General features: G+C 41.4%; 1 protein-coding gene across 5 annotated transcripts in view; it reads left to right on the forward strand.

The window, feature by feature from the left end:
- Nucleotides 1-17,137, forward strand: part of LNX1 (ligand of numb-protein X 1) — a 220,692-nt gene that overhangs the window by 200,446 nt on the left and 3,109 nt on the right. For 4 of the 5 annotated variants that reach the window (XM_059922988.1, XM_059922987.1, XM_059922989.1 and 1 more), the window contains 3 exons: nucleotides 1,921-2,055; nucleotides 8,537-8,714; nucleotides 10,605-10,836. In XM_059922988.1, coding sequence (XP_059778971.1) covers nucleotides 1,921-2,055; nucleotides 8,537-8,714; nucleotides 10,605-10,836 — 545 coding nt within the window. The remainder of the gene's footprint in view (nucleotides 1-1,920; nucleotides 2,056-8,536; nucleotides 8,715-10,604; nucleotides 10,837-17,137) is intronic. The other variant, XM_059922990.1, reaches the window with a different exon arrangement.

Genomic DNA, 17,137 nt, shown 5'->3' on the forward strand with positions numbered 1-17,137 from the left:
AGGAACACATCTGGGCTCAGCAGTTGAAGTTTTGACTTGAATGTTTGCCACTTCTTATCTTTTAGTAATTTTTCCTTCAGAAAGTTCCAAATGAGATAACCTCATTTGGACAAGTGAGGCCTATGGTATAAAGAAAGAGACAGTTATTACAAAATACTCTTCCAAGAACTGAGTTTAGTTGGCTAATACCATAGTTCTTCATGTCAGCTTACTTCATTATTGTTTCCTGGGCTTGTTATTTTTATCCTGTTCCGACACAGGCTTTATATATGATGAGAGACGCCAGGGAATTCAAGATAGGCAAATGAGCGGAGGAAGGGTATGTAAGCGATGACTGGGCAGGGCAGCGGAGGTGATGGTCAGGCTTGATGTGAAGGAGACTGAGTGAAGGACTTAAACTTTCTTTGTAGGGTTTCCTACATTTATGTGAAATGAGTCAACTCTCCTGGCCCACCGTCCACCATGATGTTTACAATAGACACTGCACTTTCGCAGGTGTTTTTAAGCATTCATCTAACGTATAGCCACCCAACTGATGACCCCTAAGCTTCTTCAAGAGATCGCCGAGAAGAGACATTAATATAAGAATGTAAAGTCATGAAGGTTTGGGCTGGACCACTGTGGGGATTTGATTTATTGGTGGGTTCTTATTGCTTAAGGTTTTAAGACAAGGTCCCTGTTCCGGAGAGTGGGAGTGAGTTATGGGTCATGCGAAGGAAGCTGCAGAGAGGCAGGAAGCGAATATCTCCACTCGCATTGTCTGAGCCCATGGAGAAGAGCGTGGACTTTCCGTGGCCTCCTTTCACGACCTGACTTGTCCATGGTATGACAACCGTGCCTGTGAAGGAAGAGGGCAGGCGGGCCGCTGTCCATCTGTGCTGTGATGCTGAGCCTGTCTGGGGATGAGATGTAGAGGAGAACGCCTAGAACTTATTCCTCTCTTCTCTGCCTTCCTTGTCCTCAATCCTAGCCTTTCCTGGTTTCTAATCAAACCTAATCATGCCTTAGCCACGGTCAGGTTTTACTCAAGTGACGAGGAGGTCAGCAGACTACTTCATCTTGGACCATCAGGGAACCTTGTTATGGATGTTTCACAGGTCCAAGTTCTAGTCTATCTGGCCTGCAGATCTGGAACCTCAATAGTCAGCAGTTCTGGAATAATGACCCACACTCTCAGACATAAGTGAAACTCATCTGTGGCAGAGAGCCAATAGGTAAATTTACGGTGTGCAATGAACCTTCCTAATAATCAGTGCATTTGCTATTTGCAGTGCTCTGTCCAAGTGTCAGGGTACATAGCAGAGAGGACTAGTCATCACAATTAGTGGCTGTCACATAAAAAAGGATCAAGGCAAAGGCCTTTAATCAGGCTGCATTATAACCTGCCGTCATCCTCAGATTTCTGAAACGCTCATCCTTTCCAATGCCCAAATGTTTGAAACTGTCAGACACAGGATTCCTCTTCCTGCAGTGGCAGTGTTGCTGCCACCAACTCCATTTCTTTCTCTTTATTGTTTACCTGTGGTCTTAGACCTTTGATCTGGGATTTGGGCTGGGCTACCACTTTACGCTGTACATTCTGTTCTAGCTGGAAAGTCCTACAGACATGGCTTGTGCACAGTGGAGCCCATTCATTAAAAATAAATTAGCAATGTCCAACAGTGTCTTTTCAAAGACTGTTGAATGAGTCAAACCTTCCCTAGTTTTTCCCTTGAAGCGATGTTCATTACCCGATTTAGGGATAAAGGAAATAACTCAAGTTCTTGCCAAATTACAAAGCGGGCATGGCCATGGAAAATACTAGAAATAATTTTTTTTCATAAAAAAAGGTAAAACCAAACTCATATCTTGGTAAGCCACTGGTGCTGGGTGCTTTGAATGGAAGCTCAGAGTGGCTAACACCTGTGTCTTATCACACAGGCCAGTGAAAGGCGCGTTCACCTCGTCGTGTCCCGCCAGCTTCGGCAGCAGAGTCCTGACATCTTTCAGGAAGCTGGCTGGAACAGCAGCGGCAGCCGGTCCCCAGGGCCAGGGGACAGGAGCAACCCTCCCAAGGTGAGGCCCAGCCAGGGTATGTCCACAGCTCCTGCAGGGAGCTCTTTCTTGGGAAGGCTGCATACTTGAACATTTTTAAGTGTCACCTCTGGACTTCATCACTTAAACACTATTTGACTTGTCTTGTGAAATGGAAAGCCCCAAATCCCATCTTCGAGAACTGGTGAGATAACAGGTGTCTTTCATCCAAGCAGGAGAGAGGAAGGTGCGTGAGAGTTTTGAAACCTGATCTTGAAAACCAGACCTCATATGGGGACCTAATTTCTAGCCTAAGCCAGATGGATGTCGTGTTTTTCCAACAGGCATTTTGTTTGAGGACTGCTCCCATTCACTTTGAAATGAAACAAGAGGTTTGCTTGGTTTCTAGTTTTTGAAGTTCCCAGTCTGCCTGAAAATTAATGATTCCCCTTTAGTAAGTTTGTTTTTGCAAGAAGGACCCAGGAAGATAATAAAAACACTTGAAGTTCATGTAACATTAGGGAGTGGTGGGATTGGGACAAACCAGAGAGCATATGTCCTTACGGCGTTAAATTCCAGAAAAATTTTAAAACACTGTGGATGAAGCGGAATGCATCTCTAGGCAGAATGCCTCCTTCAAGGCAGCAAAATGTAGCCTATCTTTAAGTGAGGTGACTGACTCAGCACGATATGTCCTTCTGTCATGGCTTTTATTAGAGGCAATACTGTAACCTCTCCATTTGGATGGATATCTAAGCAACACAAACCTTGTTTAGTGCAAATTCAGAGTCTTATAGCCTTGGCTCGGCATCCTGTTGTGATGGCAATGAGTTTCTACCCATCATTCCTCCTGGGACCTGGTTTCATTAAATCACTTGTCACTAAAATCTTATAGGTAGCCCATTCTTCTTGCAGCAGAGATTAAGGAATACCTACATTCTACATAAGGCTGTGTTTCAGTTTGGAATAACTCATGAGTTCGAGTTTTTGAGCAGTGGATACAGAAACAGTACTCAAATTTTTGATTTTGGAATACCTCTGCTTTATATACTGTTAATTGCACAGCCTACAAAGCTACACCACCTCTCCTTTCTCCAGCCAGCCAGACAGCCATGCCCCATAAATCCATAAATTTCAGGTTTATTTACAATAAACAATCTAGAAAAACCAAGTACCTCCTGCTAAAACCTTTTATGGATAAGGACTCCCTGGTGTCTTTTTGCTAATAAATACCATTAGTGTTTAAATTAAACCAATGGTATTTTTTATTATTATTATTTTTTAAAATTTCTTATGTGTTTCTTACACAGGCATTTTTTTTTTTAATTTTATTTATTTATTTATTTATTTATTTATTTATTTATTTATTTATTTATGGCTGTGTTGGGTCTTCGTTTCTGTACGAGGGCTTTCTCTAGTTGTGGCAAGCGGGGGCCACTCTTCATCACGGTGCGCGGGCCTCTCTTGTTGCGGGGCACAGGCTGCAGACGTGCAGGCTCAGTAACTGTGGCTCACGGGCCCATTTGCTCCGCGGCATGTGGGATCTTCCCGGACCAGGGCTCGAACCCGCGTCCCCTGCATTGGCAGGCAGGTTCTCAACCACTGCGCCACCAGGGAAGCCCCAATGGTATTTATTAATGGAAAACTAGCTTATTAGCTCAATTAATTAAAGTTTTAATCTAATTATAGTTGAGTTAACTAGACCATATTATATTCTGGTTCATTACACCACTAAGAATGCAGCTTCCACCAGCACTGTGGGCTTCAAAATCCCTTCTGCCTAACCATCATGAATGATGGAAACAGCCGGGGTAATCTGATAAAATTTTTGCTGCAACCTCCTGTCATGTGTCCAGTTCCTGGAAAACATATATAACAGACTGGCCTAGTGGGAAATTGTAATTATTTTCATTTTAATTCATAGTTCTATCTGCCTTCTGAAATGTACACACACTCACACACACACACACACACACACACACACACTGGCATATTTAAAATTAAACTAAGACATATAGACATTTGATGATTTAGTTTTTTATGATCCTACTAAAGTTTTGTTTTATTTAGGAAGCAACATGGCTTTTTGAAAGTAGGAGCTTAAATGATTCAAAGAAATACCAAAGAAGGCAAACCAAGATTTGTGAGACAGAGAAGTTTTTAGCCAATTGAAAAGTTAAAGAATGATAGGCACCAAATTTAGGAGTGTGGTTACCTCTGTGGGAGAAGAAAGGGAACGTGACCAGAGGAAAATCACAGAGGGACTTGAGCTGCACACAGAACCCGTATTTCTGATGCTGCATTGCAGAGTACACGGGTAGGTCATTATGTTCATCTTTATACTTTTATTATACGTCTGAAATGTTTTCTTTTAAAAATCCCAAGCGAACATTCCGTAACGTATTTTAAGAGCTGAATGATGAGTATACAGGTGCCCATGATACTTTTTAATCAGTTTGAACTGTGTCATAAAAAATTATATTTTTGAACATTAGGGAATAATCTGAGGTCTCCACAGTAGGGAAGGGGGTGGGGACAGAACACGGGTGGAAAAGAAGATCTCTGTCGTATGTAGCTCTTCTTCTCCCAACCAAAGTTAGGCAACTCTGGGTGTGAAGGGTTCGGGGTGTCGGGGGATGATGACTTGGGTTTTTCTGTCCCTAACGTGGATCTCTCTCTGGCGGGGAACCCAGTGGCTGTCAGAGGCACAGGACACCTTGATTTGGGGGTAACCCAGACATTCGTGCTGAGCACAGCTGTACCAGCTTGACAAAGCATGCCTGTGCTCAGTGCAGCGAGACTGCTTGGTGAGCACTGAGGAGGTGTGATGGAAAGACTTTGTCTCCAGGGACTTGTATCTGAAAGCACAGACAGCACACCTCTGCAGCCAGGAGGACATAGCTTTCAGCATTCAAATCTTACATGTCATGTATTTTATTTGACAGCATCAAATTTGGTTTGAGTTCTCTATTCAGTGAGACAAATTCTTTCTGGAATAATTGGGTAATTAATTCTTTCATGTGTGTTTTTCCACCGTCACCTGAAACTTGATAGATTAATTTATATCACGTGTTTAAATGGTACCTCTAAAAGCAGAGCGGTGTACAGGGGAGAGCAAGGATTTAGGGTAAGACATCCTAGATTTCAGCACTCAATCTTTCTCCTGCCAGTTGCGATTCACTGATCAAATTTTTTTTTAATGGTGAGCCTCGGTTTGCCTGGCCTGACACACGGAAGTAAACAACAAATAATTTTTTCTTTTCCTAAAGGAGTATCTGGCCAGTCTGTACATTATTCAGGCAATATTTATTCATGACAAAATAATTAAAGCCTCAGTAATACTCCCTATTAACTGGAGTGGCAGGAGAGAAGCCAATGGAACTTCTGGAATATTTCATAGGATATGTAATTTTGCTGCTTTTACATGAATTTAGTAACACATTTTTTAACCAAAGTATTCTCAGATAAAAGCCATATCTTCCATTTAACTGCATTTCTTTTAGCCACAAGTTTGCAGCATGTGGGCATTCTGACCCATTTTATAGATGAAGTCAGAGGAACCTGGAGTGATTACAGTGTTATAAAATCTCTCGCTTATTACTGTTAGAACCCAAATAGCAACAAACGATGTTCAGACTTCCTACTAGAAAGGCAATTAAATTATCGGAATTTTTTTCACCTGGGTAAACATTATAAATACTGTATTGCTAAAACCCAGTACTGGATGAATTGTGGGAAATTAGCATTTTCACAGCATATTGTTGAGATTATAAATGATAGAGCTATTTCAAAGGTAATTTATCAATATCCATCAAAATGTTAAACGCTCAGGCTCTTTGATTTAGCAGTTATACTTCTAGGACATTAGCCTGAAGAAATATTTACACAAGTGCACAAGATATGTGTGTCTAAGGATATTCACAGTGACACTGTTTAATTTTGTGAAAGACTGTAAAAAACCCAAAAGGTCATTGATGGTGGATATGGCATATTCACACGATGAAATACTAGGCAGCTGTTCAAGAAGAGATAAAGTGTGTGTGTGTGTGTGTGTGTGTGTATTTACATGAAAAAGATGTCCTTATTTTCCAGAGCATTCCATATGTGTATAAGGCATCACCTTGAGAGATTGACTAACTACCCCTACAATACCCCAGGCCCCCTGGAAATAATGGAGTTAAGCCCTTCTTTGAGAGCACAGGGAGTAAATGCCTTATGAATATCCCCAGAAACAAGCTGAAGCAGCAGGGCAGCCTGTTGGAGTCTCTGGGTTTAGAGCTTTGCCCTGAGTTGGGGGCATTTCAGAACTGCCTGCATCTCCAAGCTGGGATCTTTTGAGAGCTATTTGTGGTTAAAGGAAGAGACATCCTGAATCTAATTGCTTTTTAAAAAGGAAAAGTCATGTACTAAGGACAGATCTTGAGATCCCCTCCAAGTCTACTCCTTTGCCTCAGCTGGAATGCTAGGACCACTATGTTCATACTGTTACTTGCTTGTCTTGTCTTGAAACTTTTCTCTGAAGAAAGCCCCATTTCAGTTTTACAGCCCTCATCTGACAACCAGTCTCTACAGGGCACTTCAAAGTTCTAAGGTTTATATAAACACAACCCAGACCTTACAAGTACTAACTGTAACATATACCTTGCTATAATCTTAATTTCCAATTTATTATTCTATTACTATCAAAAACAATGTGGCAATTTGCAATTCATCCATCCATTTATTCGACAAACATGTACTTACCATCATCAATGTGTTAAACACAATGTTCAGGGCTAGGGATACAGTCACAGGGCATTACCGTATACAATAAGGCCATTAAAACAGACGTGGGTTATTTAAAACCATAGGAAATCATCAGATAATAAATGCACAAAAATCCTAGGCTTGCTTCATAATGAAGCATTAAAAATTGATTCTGTACATGCAAGCATTAGTTCTATATGATGTCAACCATCAAATTTACAGAAGTTTAATTGTAATTCATTTGATTTGTTGCATAGATAATATATTCACAGGGTTCAAAAAATGGAAAGTATATATTAAGTTTCTCACCCTTCCCTGATCTGCCCAGTTTCCTCCTCCACCCCCATGAAACCACTTTTTCTTCCAGAATTTCTTTATGAAAATGCAAATATCAGTACAAATTCTTATTTCCCTCCTTTTTTTTTTTTTTAAATGAAAGGTAGTGTACTTATATTTTGTTCTGCAGCTTGGTTATTTTTGTCAGATGTGTTTTTAAATTTTCTTTCTTTAGATAGAACTATAAGCTATGTTTTGAACCATAGACTTCTTTGAGGTTTGATCAAGGGTTATAAGTATTTATTTGCAGTGCAAATGCCCACCTAGTCTCCTAGGTCACTGCCCAAGCAGGAAGGAGAATAACTTTTTAGAAAAATATATATTGATACATATTCATTGATAAAGCAGTACCCTTGACCTACTCCTATTGCTTCAAGATAACGTTGAATGTGGCTTCAATGTTTTTAATCTAGTGTTGTTGAATCAAATCACAATTAATTTGCTTTTGAAAAGTTGGTCTACAATGTGTATTATATAATGTATATGTTTTATGTAATAAAATTAAAGGCTATAACTGCACATTATTTAGGACTGCTAAAGTAAGAGTAAAGTTGTCAGCTGGGGCAAACCTAGATATCGGTGAGTTTTTAGAGTATAATATCTAGGAAATTCATTATTTTTCTTTGAGGATTTCTGTAATTCATTACCTGCATAAATTAAACTGGGATTATTTAATTTAAATATGGTTACATTTTAACTTAGAAAAACTTCCTGATATTCATGCATGACAAGAGTTTTACGAAATGTTGACTCACTGTATCAGGAATAAATGGGTCACCTGAAAAATTTTGGGTGCAGTTCACTTTGTATACTTAATATTTCTCCAGTGGTCTCCAACCTATTCCTCTTCCCATTTTTTACTTCTCCCATTTGGAATATAAATTTTCTCTGAGTCAGCCTATGGAATTTGGGGTAATGTAACTCTGTTGAGTGAGGACCAAGTGAGGAGTTCTCTGCATCTGTCTCCCTCTCTCTCCCTCCTTCTATGTACGACCAAGAACCACCATCATATATTTATGCAATCGTGGTAGTTTTTTGTATGTAAGAAATGCAGGGGCTTCCCTGGTGGCGCAGTGGTTGAGAATCTGCCTGCCAATGCAGGGGACACGGGTTCGAGCCCTGGTCTGGGAAGATCCCACATGCCGCGGAGCGGCTGGGCCCATGAGCCACAATTACTGAGCCTGCGCGTCTGGAGCCTGTGCTCCGCAACAAGAGAGGCCGCGATAGTGAGAGGCCCGCGCACCACGATGAAGAGTGGCCCCCACTTGCCGCAACTAGAGAAAGTCCTCGCACAGAAACGAAGACCCAACACAGCCATAAATAAATAAATAAAGAATCCTGGTCAAAAAAGGTGATGATTTACTTTCTAAAAAAAAAAAAAGAAATGCAAACCCACTTGTGAACAAATGTGCTATATTTGTTTTTCTGTCTGCACCTTCAGCCCCTCCACCCTGCGGTCACTTGTCATGAGAAGGTGGTAAGTGTCCAAAAAGACCCCAGTGAATCACTCGGCATGACCGTTGCAGGGGGAGCATCACATAGGGAGTGGAATTTGCCAATCTACGTCATCAGTGTTGAGCCCGGAGGAGTCATAAGCAGAGATGGAAGAATAAAAACAGGTAAAAAGTAAAGAGACTTAAGGTACTGGGGCAGCAGAGTGTTAAAAGGAATTAGCAGCTTACTGGGTTAGGTAACTGTTTCCAGAATTAACAAGAGAATGTGAGGGTGATCTGGCCAGGGCATCTGTTACCCATTGACCATGATTGGTTTGAGTATAGTTCCTGGACTGGGTTTCACCCCTCTTGGTTCATGTGGGTTGATGTGGGCCACCTTGCTTGCTGGTAAAGTGAGTATCTGCAAACAATGCCAAGAATTAATAGGGAAGAGCTACAGTTATGAGCAAGTTGCCTTGATTAACTGGCATAATTTGGTTCCATTCATTCTAAGTAATTCTTCGGTGGATTGATCCAGTGATGAAACTGTTCATGAATCGTTCCATTTTATGGGTTGGATAGGAGAAATAATTTGATGGATTTTGATTCAGTGAATATTTATTAAGTGAAAATACCAAGCCAGGTACTTTCCCATTGATGAAAAGTGTTTCACTACTTTAATCTTATGTGACTTGGGCTCCTTAGAGTGAAGGAAGGAGATGTCCAATTTGTATCTTTGATAGTAATGTCAGTTCCCATGGATGGGTAGCTGATGGTTGAGCCGATATGCCCTTCCAGGGTGTTCAGATTCAAGAAATAAAATGTGGAGTTTTTGAAGTACAGTTGCTCAGCCTGAGGGGCCACAGGGGGGTGGCATGTGTGAAGGGGTTCAGTCAGCCAACCTAACGGTGCTTCCCTGGGGTTCAGGATGCACTCAAGGCCTTTCCCATCTTTCTCCTCCTGTCCTTTTACTCTTGCTACGGTTATTCTGTGTGAGAAAGCTGATATTCAAAGGAGGCAGAAAAACAGGAGGGAGATAAAAAGATAGGAAATGGAGGGTAGGGGAGGTATGTACTTTAGTTTCTCTTTTCTTTTTCACCCAAGCACCCAGGTGGGGAACGATGTGGTCAACCACGAAGTGACTTATTAGTGAGAGAACGTGAGCAGAGGGTTATATGATAGGATGGCCCGCACACAGTAGGGGCTTAACCAGTGGTAGCTGTCAGCACCTTTGCACTGGATAGAAACGGAACCTCTTCTTCCCACCTCTTTAGGAACACAGTTCCAGGCCCATTGTTCTTAACTGCCGCAGACTCATCTGTCAGACTCTCTCATGGGAAGCTTATTATTTATTCATTCAACCCTTATTTATTGGGTGCCTACTACATGCCTGGCTCCGTGTGGGTGCTGGGCGCTTTTGCCACATGCTCCGCCTTTGTGCTAAAAATGGGAAGAAAAGAAAAAAAAAAAGGAGGTTTTCTTTGATTAAATAGTGAACGTGGCTATTTTATCTCCCTTCCTTCCTCCCTTCCTCCCTTCCTCCCTTCCTTCCTCGCTTCCTCCCTCTTCTTTCCTTCCTTCCTTCCTCCCTCCCTCACTTCTTTCCTTCCTTCCTTCCTCCCTCCCTCCCTTCCTTCCTCCCTCCCTCCCTCTCTTCTTTCCTTCCTTCCTCCCTCCCTCTCTTCTTTCCTTCCTTCCTTCCTTCGTCCCTCCCTCCCTCTCTTCCTTCCTTCCTTCTTTCCTTCCTTCCTCCCTCCCTCTCTTCTTTCCTTCCTTCCTCCCTCCCTCTCTTCCTTCCTTCCTTTCTTCTTTCCTCCCTCCCTCTCCCCCTTTTTAAGGCAAGAGCCAAATACCAATAGGTGTGCTTTAGAATCCCCCCCCCACGTGATTTACCAGCGCCTTGGCACATGCGCACTGCTCGCGACTTGATGTGTGAAAACCCAGCCGCATGTCTACGTGAGGCTAAGGAAGTGCCCCTTGCCCTCCCCACGTACCCGCATCCCAGTCAGTCCCTGCCCCTTTGCCTTTCCAGTTTGCACTCTCACTAAGAATGGCTTCTGCTTCTCCGGTCACTAGGTGACGTTTTGTTGAATGTGAACGGGATCGAACTAACAGAGATCAGCCGGAGCGAGGCGGTTGCTTTATTGAAAAGCACATCCTCCTCGGTGGTACTTAAAGCTTTGGAAGTCAGAGAACGTGAGCCCCAGGAAGAAGGCAGCAGCCCAGCAGCGCTGGACTCCAACCACAGAGTCACGGCCCCACCTGGCAACCGGTCCCCCTCCTGGGTCATGTGGCTGGAATTACCACGGTGAGTCCCAGCGTGACCTCCTTGCGGAGGTGTGGGAGGAAACGATGATAGTTCTTAGATCACTGTTTCACTCTCTTGGGCTGATTCAGGGCACTGACATGTTAATGAGGTCCAGGCTTGGTTGCGGGTCTATTTGAAAGAATTTGTGTTCCCTTTTGTAACTGAAACTGCAGTAATTCTTGGGCAGGGACGAAAGCCTGGGTGTGGAAACACTGTTCGGCCTTCGAGGAGCTCGTAGGGCTGCCACGTTCGACTGTGTGGGTTGTTTGTGAGTCAGCAAGCTCAGTCGACAGAGAGAGGGTGCTGTTTTCACACACTCTGGAGCAGGGCAAGGTCACCTTTTCCCAATTGGCTAGTGGCGGGCCTGGGAACTTGCAATGAGGTAAAACCCGTCTGTGGCTTCACCTCTCCAGCTCTCCGGTGGCCCCAGCTAAACCCAGAGCAACGCAGCAGCACATTTTGCCTTTGCCCAGATGTTGGGTCCTGTGTTGATTGAGGGCCTGTCTCAGATCACCTCTCCCTTGCTCCTGCTCTTGAAAAGTCCTCGTGTAAACCTTCAGGAAGCAGCTAGTTTGTCATCTCAGTGAGATGTAACTAGAGCCTTAGAGGGGAGCCAGATAAATGTTTCGGAAAGTTCAGGAAAGAGTTTGAGGGCAGCCTTGCTAAATGGCTAGATACAGAAATCAAATATTCGAAGGACAGATAAGTTGGGGTTTGCTCACCTGCATCAGAGCGTAAGCTCTTGGCCTTCAAAGGATTGCCTTAATAATTCCGAATGCACGACTTAAATGTTAAACATTAGAGTCACTGATGATGATATGCTAGCAGAGGATTAAATGAATGAAAGTAGGATGTTTGGTTTTAGTACATTTTTCTCAAGGGTGGAGATAGGTTGGTCTCTCTTTCTCTCTCTCTTTTAATTTTAAATGAGGTTTTAAAAAACATCCCTACCTCAAATACACACTGAGATTCCCTTTTTAGCCTTCACTAGTTGATAAAATATTTTTTAAATGAGTACATTTTAAGTTAAAAACTGAGCATTGAGTTTAAAATTTTTTTTAAGTTTTTTAAAAAATGTTCTTCCTGGGTGGAAGAAGAGAATGTTACTTTAACTAAAATCATATGAAAAAAAAATTTTCTAAAACTTCAATCTATTAAAATGGATCATTTAAATAAAAGTTTTGTGCTTGAAAGCTACTTGTCTTATAAAACAGAGTTCCTTGCCGTTCATTCATGTAAAGACAGAACAAATGTGAGATGTGTTTTACTTCACATACAACCAAGTGAATGGCTTTCTCTCCCTCTCCCTTTGCCCTTGACTTTGGGCACAGCACTTCCCTGCTCTTATCAGAAGTCCAATCTGGATTTTGCTCATTTCCTTTAAAAGAATAGAAAGTATGAAGCCAGCAAAGACAACACTGGTTTGCAGTCACCCTGGCAATTCTTAGTTTCCTTCATCCCCTCTTCTCCTCGTAGTAATAAGCACAGTGAACATTCAGAGGGCACCAAAGGGGAGAGAGAGAGTGAAAGTGAGTCTTCCACCCTTGGCGCCTCAGATCTGCTCAACAGAGGTCGCAGTTACCAATGACTTGTGTAATTTTCCAGAGAGTGTCTATGTCAGAGGTTGGTAAACTTTTTCTGAAAAGGGCCAGAGAGTGCAGATTTGGAGGGTCGTGCTGTCTCTGTTGCCACTATTCATTTCTGCTGTTGTGGTGTGAAAGCAGCCATAGACAGTCAATACATAGATGAATGGGCATGCCTGTTTATTTATAAAATTGGGTGTTGGGCTGGGCTGTAGTTTGCTGACCCCTAGTCTAGGTATATATGTACACACACACGTACAATGGTAACATACCCACTATGATGTACCGTAATTTTTTTTTAATCTAAGAATATACTTTGGGTATCATTTCACATCAGTACACATCAAGCTGCCTCGTTCTTTTCTATGGCCGATAGTATTCTCTTGTATAGAAGTACCATATTGATTCATCCAGTCCTGTTGGTAGTGGACACTTAGGCTGTTTTCATCTTTCATAAGCAATGTTGCAAAAAGAATTCATAAGGAAGGTACAGTGATTCTCATTGCACTGTTGTCGTGTCCACTACCAATAGGAACTGGATAAAGAAATCATGCTATATCTGTACAACCCTGTGATAGGTTACCTGGTTATAAAACTATCTGATCACCTCTTTTTGGATTTCGTAGGCATTGCATCACTGACTCGCACTGAGTGGTGATGTGGAGAAGTGAGGCCTGCCTCATTTCTTTCCTTCTCTGTGTGGCTTGGTCTTTCTACCTAACATTCAAGATAAATTGTTCTGTTATTTGGCGTCTTCTTTTCAGGGAGTCCAGATATGTATTTGTTACCTCTTTTTGTTTTATATCTTTCATTTTCTCTTGAATCCTTTTCAATTCTGTTTCATTCTGCTTTCTTTGCTTGTTTTGATCTGTCCTTCATAACCCTTACTGTGTTTTCAGTAGTACATCTTTGCCTTTGTAGTCACTTTCATTTCTGTGTTCTTATTTTTCCCTTCCACGTCTTTCTTCTCGGCCCATTTCTTCTCCTCTTGTCTTATATCTCCCCTTGAAATCTTATATCTCTGCCTTGATCTCTTTTACAGAGCCATTGTTTCAGAAGTATTTTAAATTCACAGTAACAGGGTTGGTTATAAATTTCCTTTTCTCTAGCAGCATTTCATTTCTGTGGCAGCATTCTTCTGGTGAGTGGTTTTTGTCTGTTACTGTTTTTACTGTTACTCTCCGCCTTTTCTTTTATAATGTGTCTCTGGTTCATTTTTTAACCTTTGAGCTAAATTTTTCCTGGAGTGGCTGTTTGCTGGAGGTTTATAATAAAAGGAAGGAACCAGGGCCATCTTGCAGGTTGGCATTTCTGATCTTGACTGCATAGAGCCCCAAAGGTGCCAGGTTCTCCCTCACTGATGCAATACCATGGGCATAAATGTCTCTAGTCATTTGGCATTAGTGATGTCCTAAGAGTTTCAGGCCTTAGCAAAAGTTACTTGCCTGCCGGAACCACTAGAGATTTAGGCTGCAAACCTTTTTTTTTTTTTTAATTCACAAAGAAGACATTTCCCTCCAAGTTATACATTTACCCAGTCAAACCTTTTCCCCTTTTGCTTAACAGATTTTGAGGGAAAACTATTTGCCCTAAAGTATGATCCAGCCACTTACCTAAGATTCCCTACCAGTGAAGAAAAGTGATATGTCAGCAGGTCTAGAAACAAACAATCTCTTTTCTAGGACATTGTGATCATGTCCTCAAGTGCAGTCCAACACATAGAATGAATGTATATGAAGAGGGTACCATTAGTATGCTGAACCAGTGGGTGTCAGATATAATAAACAGTAGCAGAGAGTAAAAGTAGTTTATTAAGGACAATGCAAATATGTCTCACCCTTATCAGGGGTGCCTTTTGTGCACCCCTGGGCAGTAGCTCCAGACATGGGCTCTAAGCTATACAAATTATCAGATGCCATTCAATTGGAGGGGATTCAGAAAACACTGAAGACCTTCTGCTTTATTCACTGTTGGCTCTCAGGGCCCACACTCCACATCTGGAAGTCTTTGAAAACATGCTCTCATCCGGACTAGTATGATAGTAATACACATTAACTCATTTCTTCTCTTGCCTAAGAATTTAACCTTTCACTTTCCTGAACTTCATAAAGCATTTTGATGAGGATTGTCTGTATTGAAGAGGAGGGAGGCAAATATCATGGGTGGTTTTTTTTTTAAGTCAAAAACTTTTACATTTTAACTATAGGACAGGGACACTGTCAAGTACATCCAAACCCGGGATAGAAATAACAACTGCAACAGTAGCTCCTACTGATATAACCTTTTCTGTGTGCCAGGCACTCTGCTAAGAGCTTTACATGTTCTTTGCATTTTTCACTCATTTAAAACTCACCTCAGTCCTACGATCTAGGTACTAATATTATCCCCACTTTAAAGATAGGAGACTGAAGCACAGAGTGGTTAAGTAACTTGCCCAAGGTAACATGCTAGTTAATATTGCAGAACTGGGATTTGAACCAGGCTGCCTGGTTGGGATCTTAACCACTATGCAATGTTTGGTGAGCATCCTTTAAGAGGATGTGAAGCCTATATTTAGCTTTTATAATTTGGGTCTTACCGTTTCTCTCTCTACCATAAACAAGTTCTGCAGGAGTGTAAATGCCTCAGATTTCTGTCATTCAGTGGATGTTTCATGCACCCAGCAGCACAGTATGTATTTTTCTTCATTGCTTAGCCTCTTAGGCCTCAAATTTCTTGCCATTCTCCTCCCCACCTCCCACCATTACCTTCCCTGTGTGATGTTTGCTAATAAGTCACAGTCAATCAGGAAGCAAATGAGTAGCTCCTGGCTAAGTCATTTAAGGAGCAAAATTAGTCTTTTATAATTGCCCCAAACTCACCTATATTTATGGTGGGATATGAATGCACTTTAATGTGTTTTGTTGTAATAGTGGGTGGAGCCTCCACAGGAATCCCTAGTGTCTCTGTAGGTCTTTAGATGGCTCTGCTTAGCAGGCATTTGTTGAATGAAATAATCAATAGAGTAAGTTCTAGGAATAGCCCTCATGGACTTCATAATATAGTAAGCAACAACATGTCATAGTAAATTATTAAAAATTATGAATTAAAGAAGTTATAATTAAAATATTATGTAGGCACAGGGTGCTTTGGGAACCTAGAAAATACACTGGAGTGAATGGTGGTTATGTTTCATCTAGCTGGAGGATATAACCAAACTAGGAGAGTTAAGAATATCAGTTACTTTTCACAGTCATGCTACGTAACAAACTAGCCACAAAACCTCAGTAGCAGAAAGTGAAAGTCAAAGAGGGAAGATGGAAGTGAGGCTGCCCACATCTGGAGCGTGCAGGCCAAGCCTGCAGAGCCCTGGGCCCACAGTGAGCGGCCCCTCTGATGTGCAGAATGCCCGTTCCACAGGGAACGTCAGACACAGATCAGCTTCAGCTGATCCAGGCCAGGCGTGATTGATCTTGGCTGGCTCCCTCATGCATTTGCAGCCCTTTCTGGGTCGTTTAGGTGGCTCTGCTAATCTTGGCTGGCCATGCTCCTGGGTCTAGATTTGGCTGGCTCTGGCCAACATCCCACTGATGATCTTACGGCTGAATCCAGAATTGGAGGAGGGCACCACAAAATTATACAATAAGTGGCACGGATGATACCAGGGAAGGGTGATGACTTGGGGCCATTAATGTAATTATTTTACACAGTAAGGAAGAATGAGGAGATATTGGTTGTTTTGGACATGTTGAGGTTGAGATACCAGTGGAACATCAAGTTTGATAAACATATCTACAGCAGCAATTCCCAAAGTTTTTGTTTCAAGACCCCTACACTTATTTAGAGTATTGATGATCCCCAAGAGCTTTTGCTTATATAGGTTATACCTACTAATATTTTACCTTATGATAAATTAATCTGAAGAATTTTATTAAATCATTTAAAATAATCCATTATATATTAACATAAATAACATCTTTTATAAGAAGCAGTATTTTTAAAAATTACAAGAGTGGCAGTGTATGTTTTTTTGCAAACCTCTTTAATGTTTGGCTTAATAGAAGATAACTCTGGACTCTCATATCTACTTCTGCATTCCGTGTCCTGCCAGATCACCTATCACATGTCCTCTGGAAAATGGCACCATATGCTTGTAAGAAAATGAGAATGACTCATTAATGTTATGTTGAAATTTTTGTATTGGTAACATAAACATTTTAGATGATTATTTTTATAGTTTGTCCACATGGAATAAAATATTAAGAGTCAAGGTCCAAAGTGATAATTAATGAAAAACCCAATGGTCAAAAGGGTGAGAAATACTTAGTTTCGAGTATTGCTCCATGTACCCATTTATATGTTTTAAAGAACGTTAAGACATATTTAATCATAACCTTGGGTAAGAAGCACCCACCAGCTCTCCTCCAAACATTGGGCATAGGTGGGAACATAATGCTCTAGTGTCTGGGGAACAATTACCTGCTTTGAACATGAGCAGTCAGTGAGCCACTGTGTAAATGTGGCGTCAAACACACCACAACTCCTACAGGATGAATTTACTAACATCAAGTATTACTGTGAAATACAGCAAATGAATATTTTATAATAAAAATATGGTTATGTTTCATTTAACGAAATTCATATTTTTCAGCAATTTCAGCGAAAGAAATTATTGTAAATGATATATATGTATGACAACAGATACAAAACAAAATTGAGTTGAATTTTAGCACTACATT

The sequence above is a fragment of the Balaenoptera ricei genome, chromosome 5 (assembly GCF_028023285.1).
Source record: "Balaenoptera ricei isolate mBalRic1 chromosome 5, mBalRic1.hap2, whole genome shotgun sequence".
NCBI classification, from domain to species: Eukaryota; Metazoa; Chordata; class Mammalia; order Artiodactyla; family Balaenopteridae; genus Balaenoptera; species Balaenoptera ricei.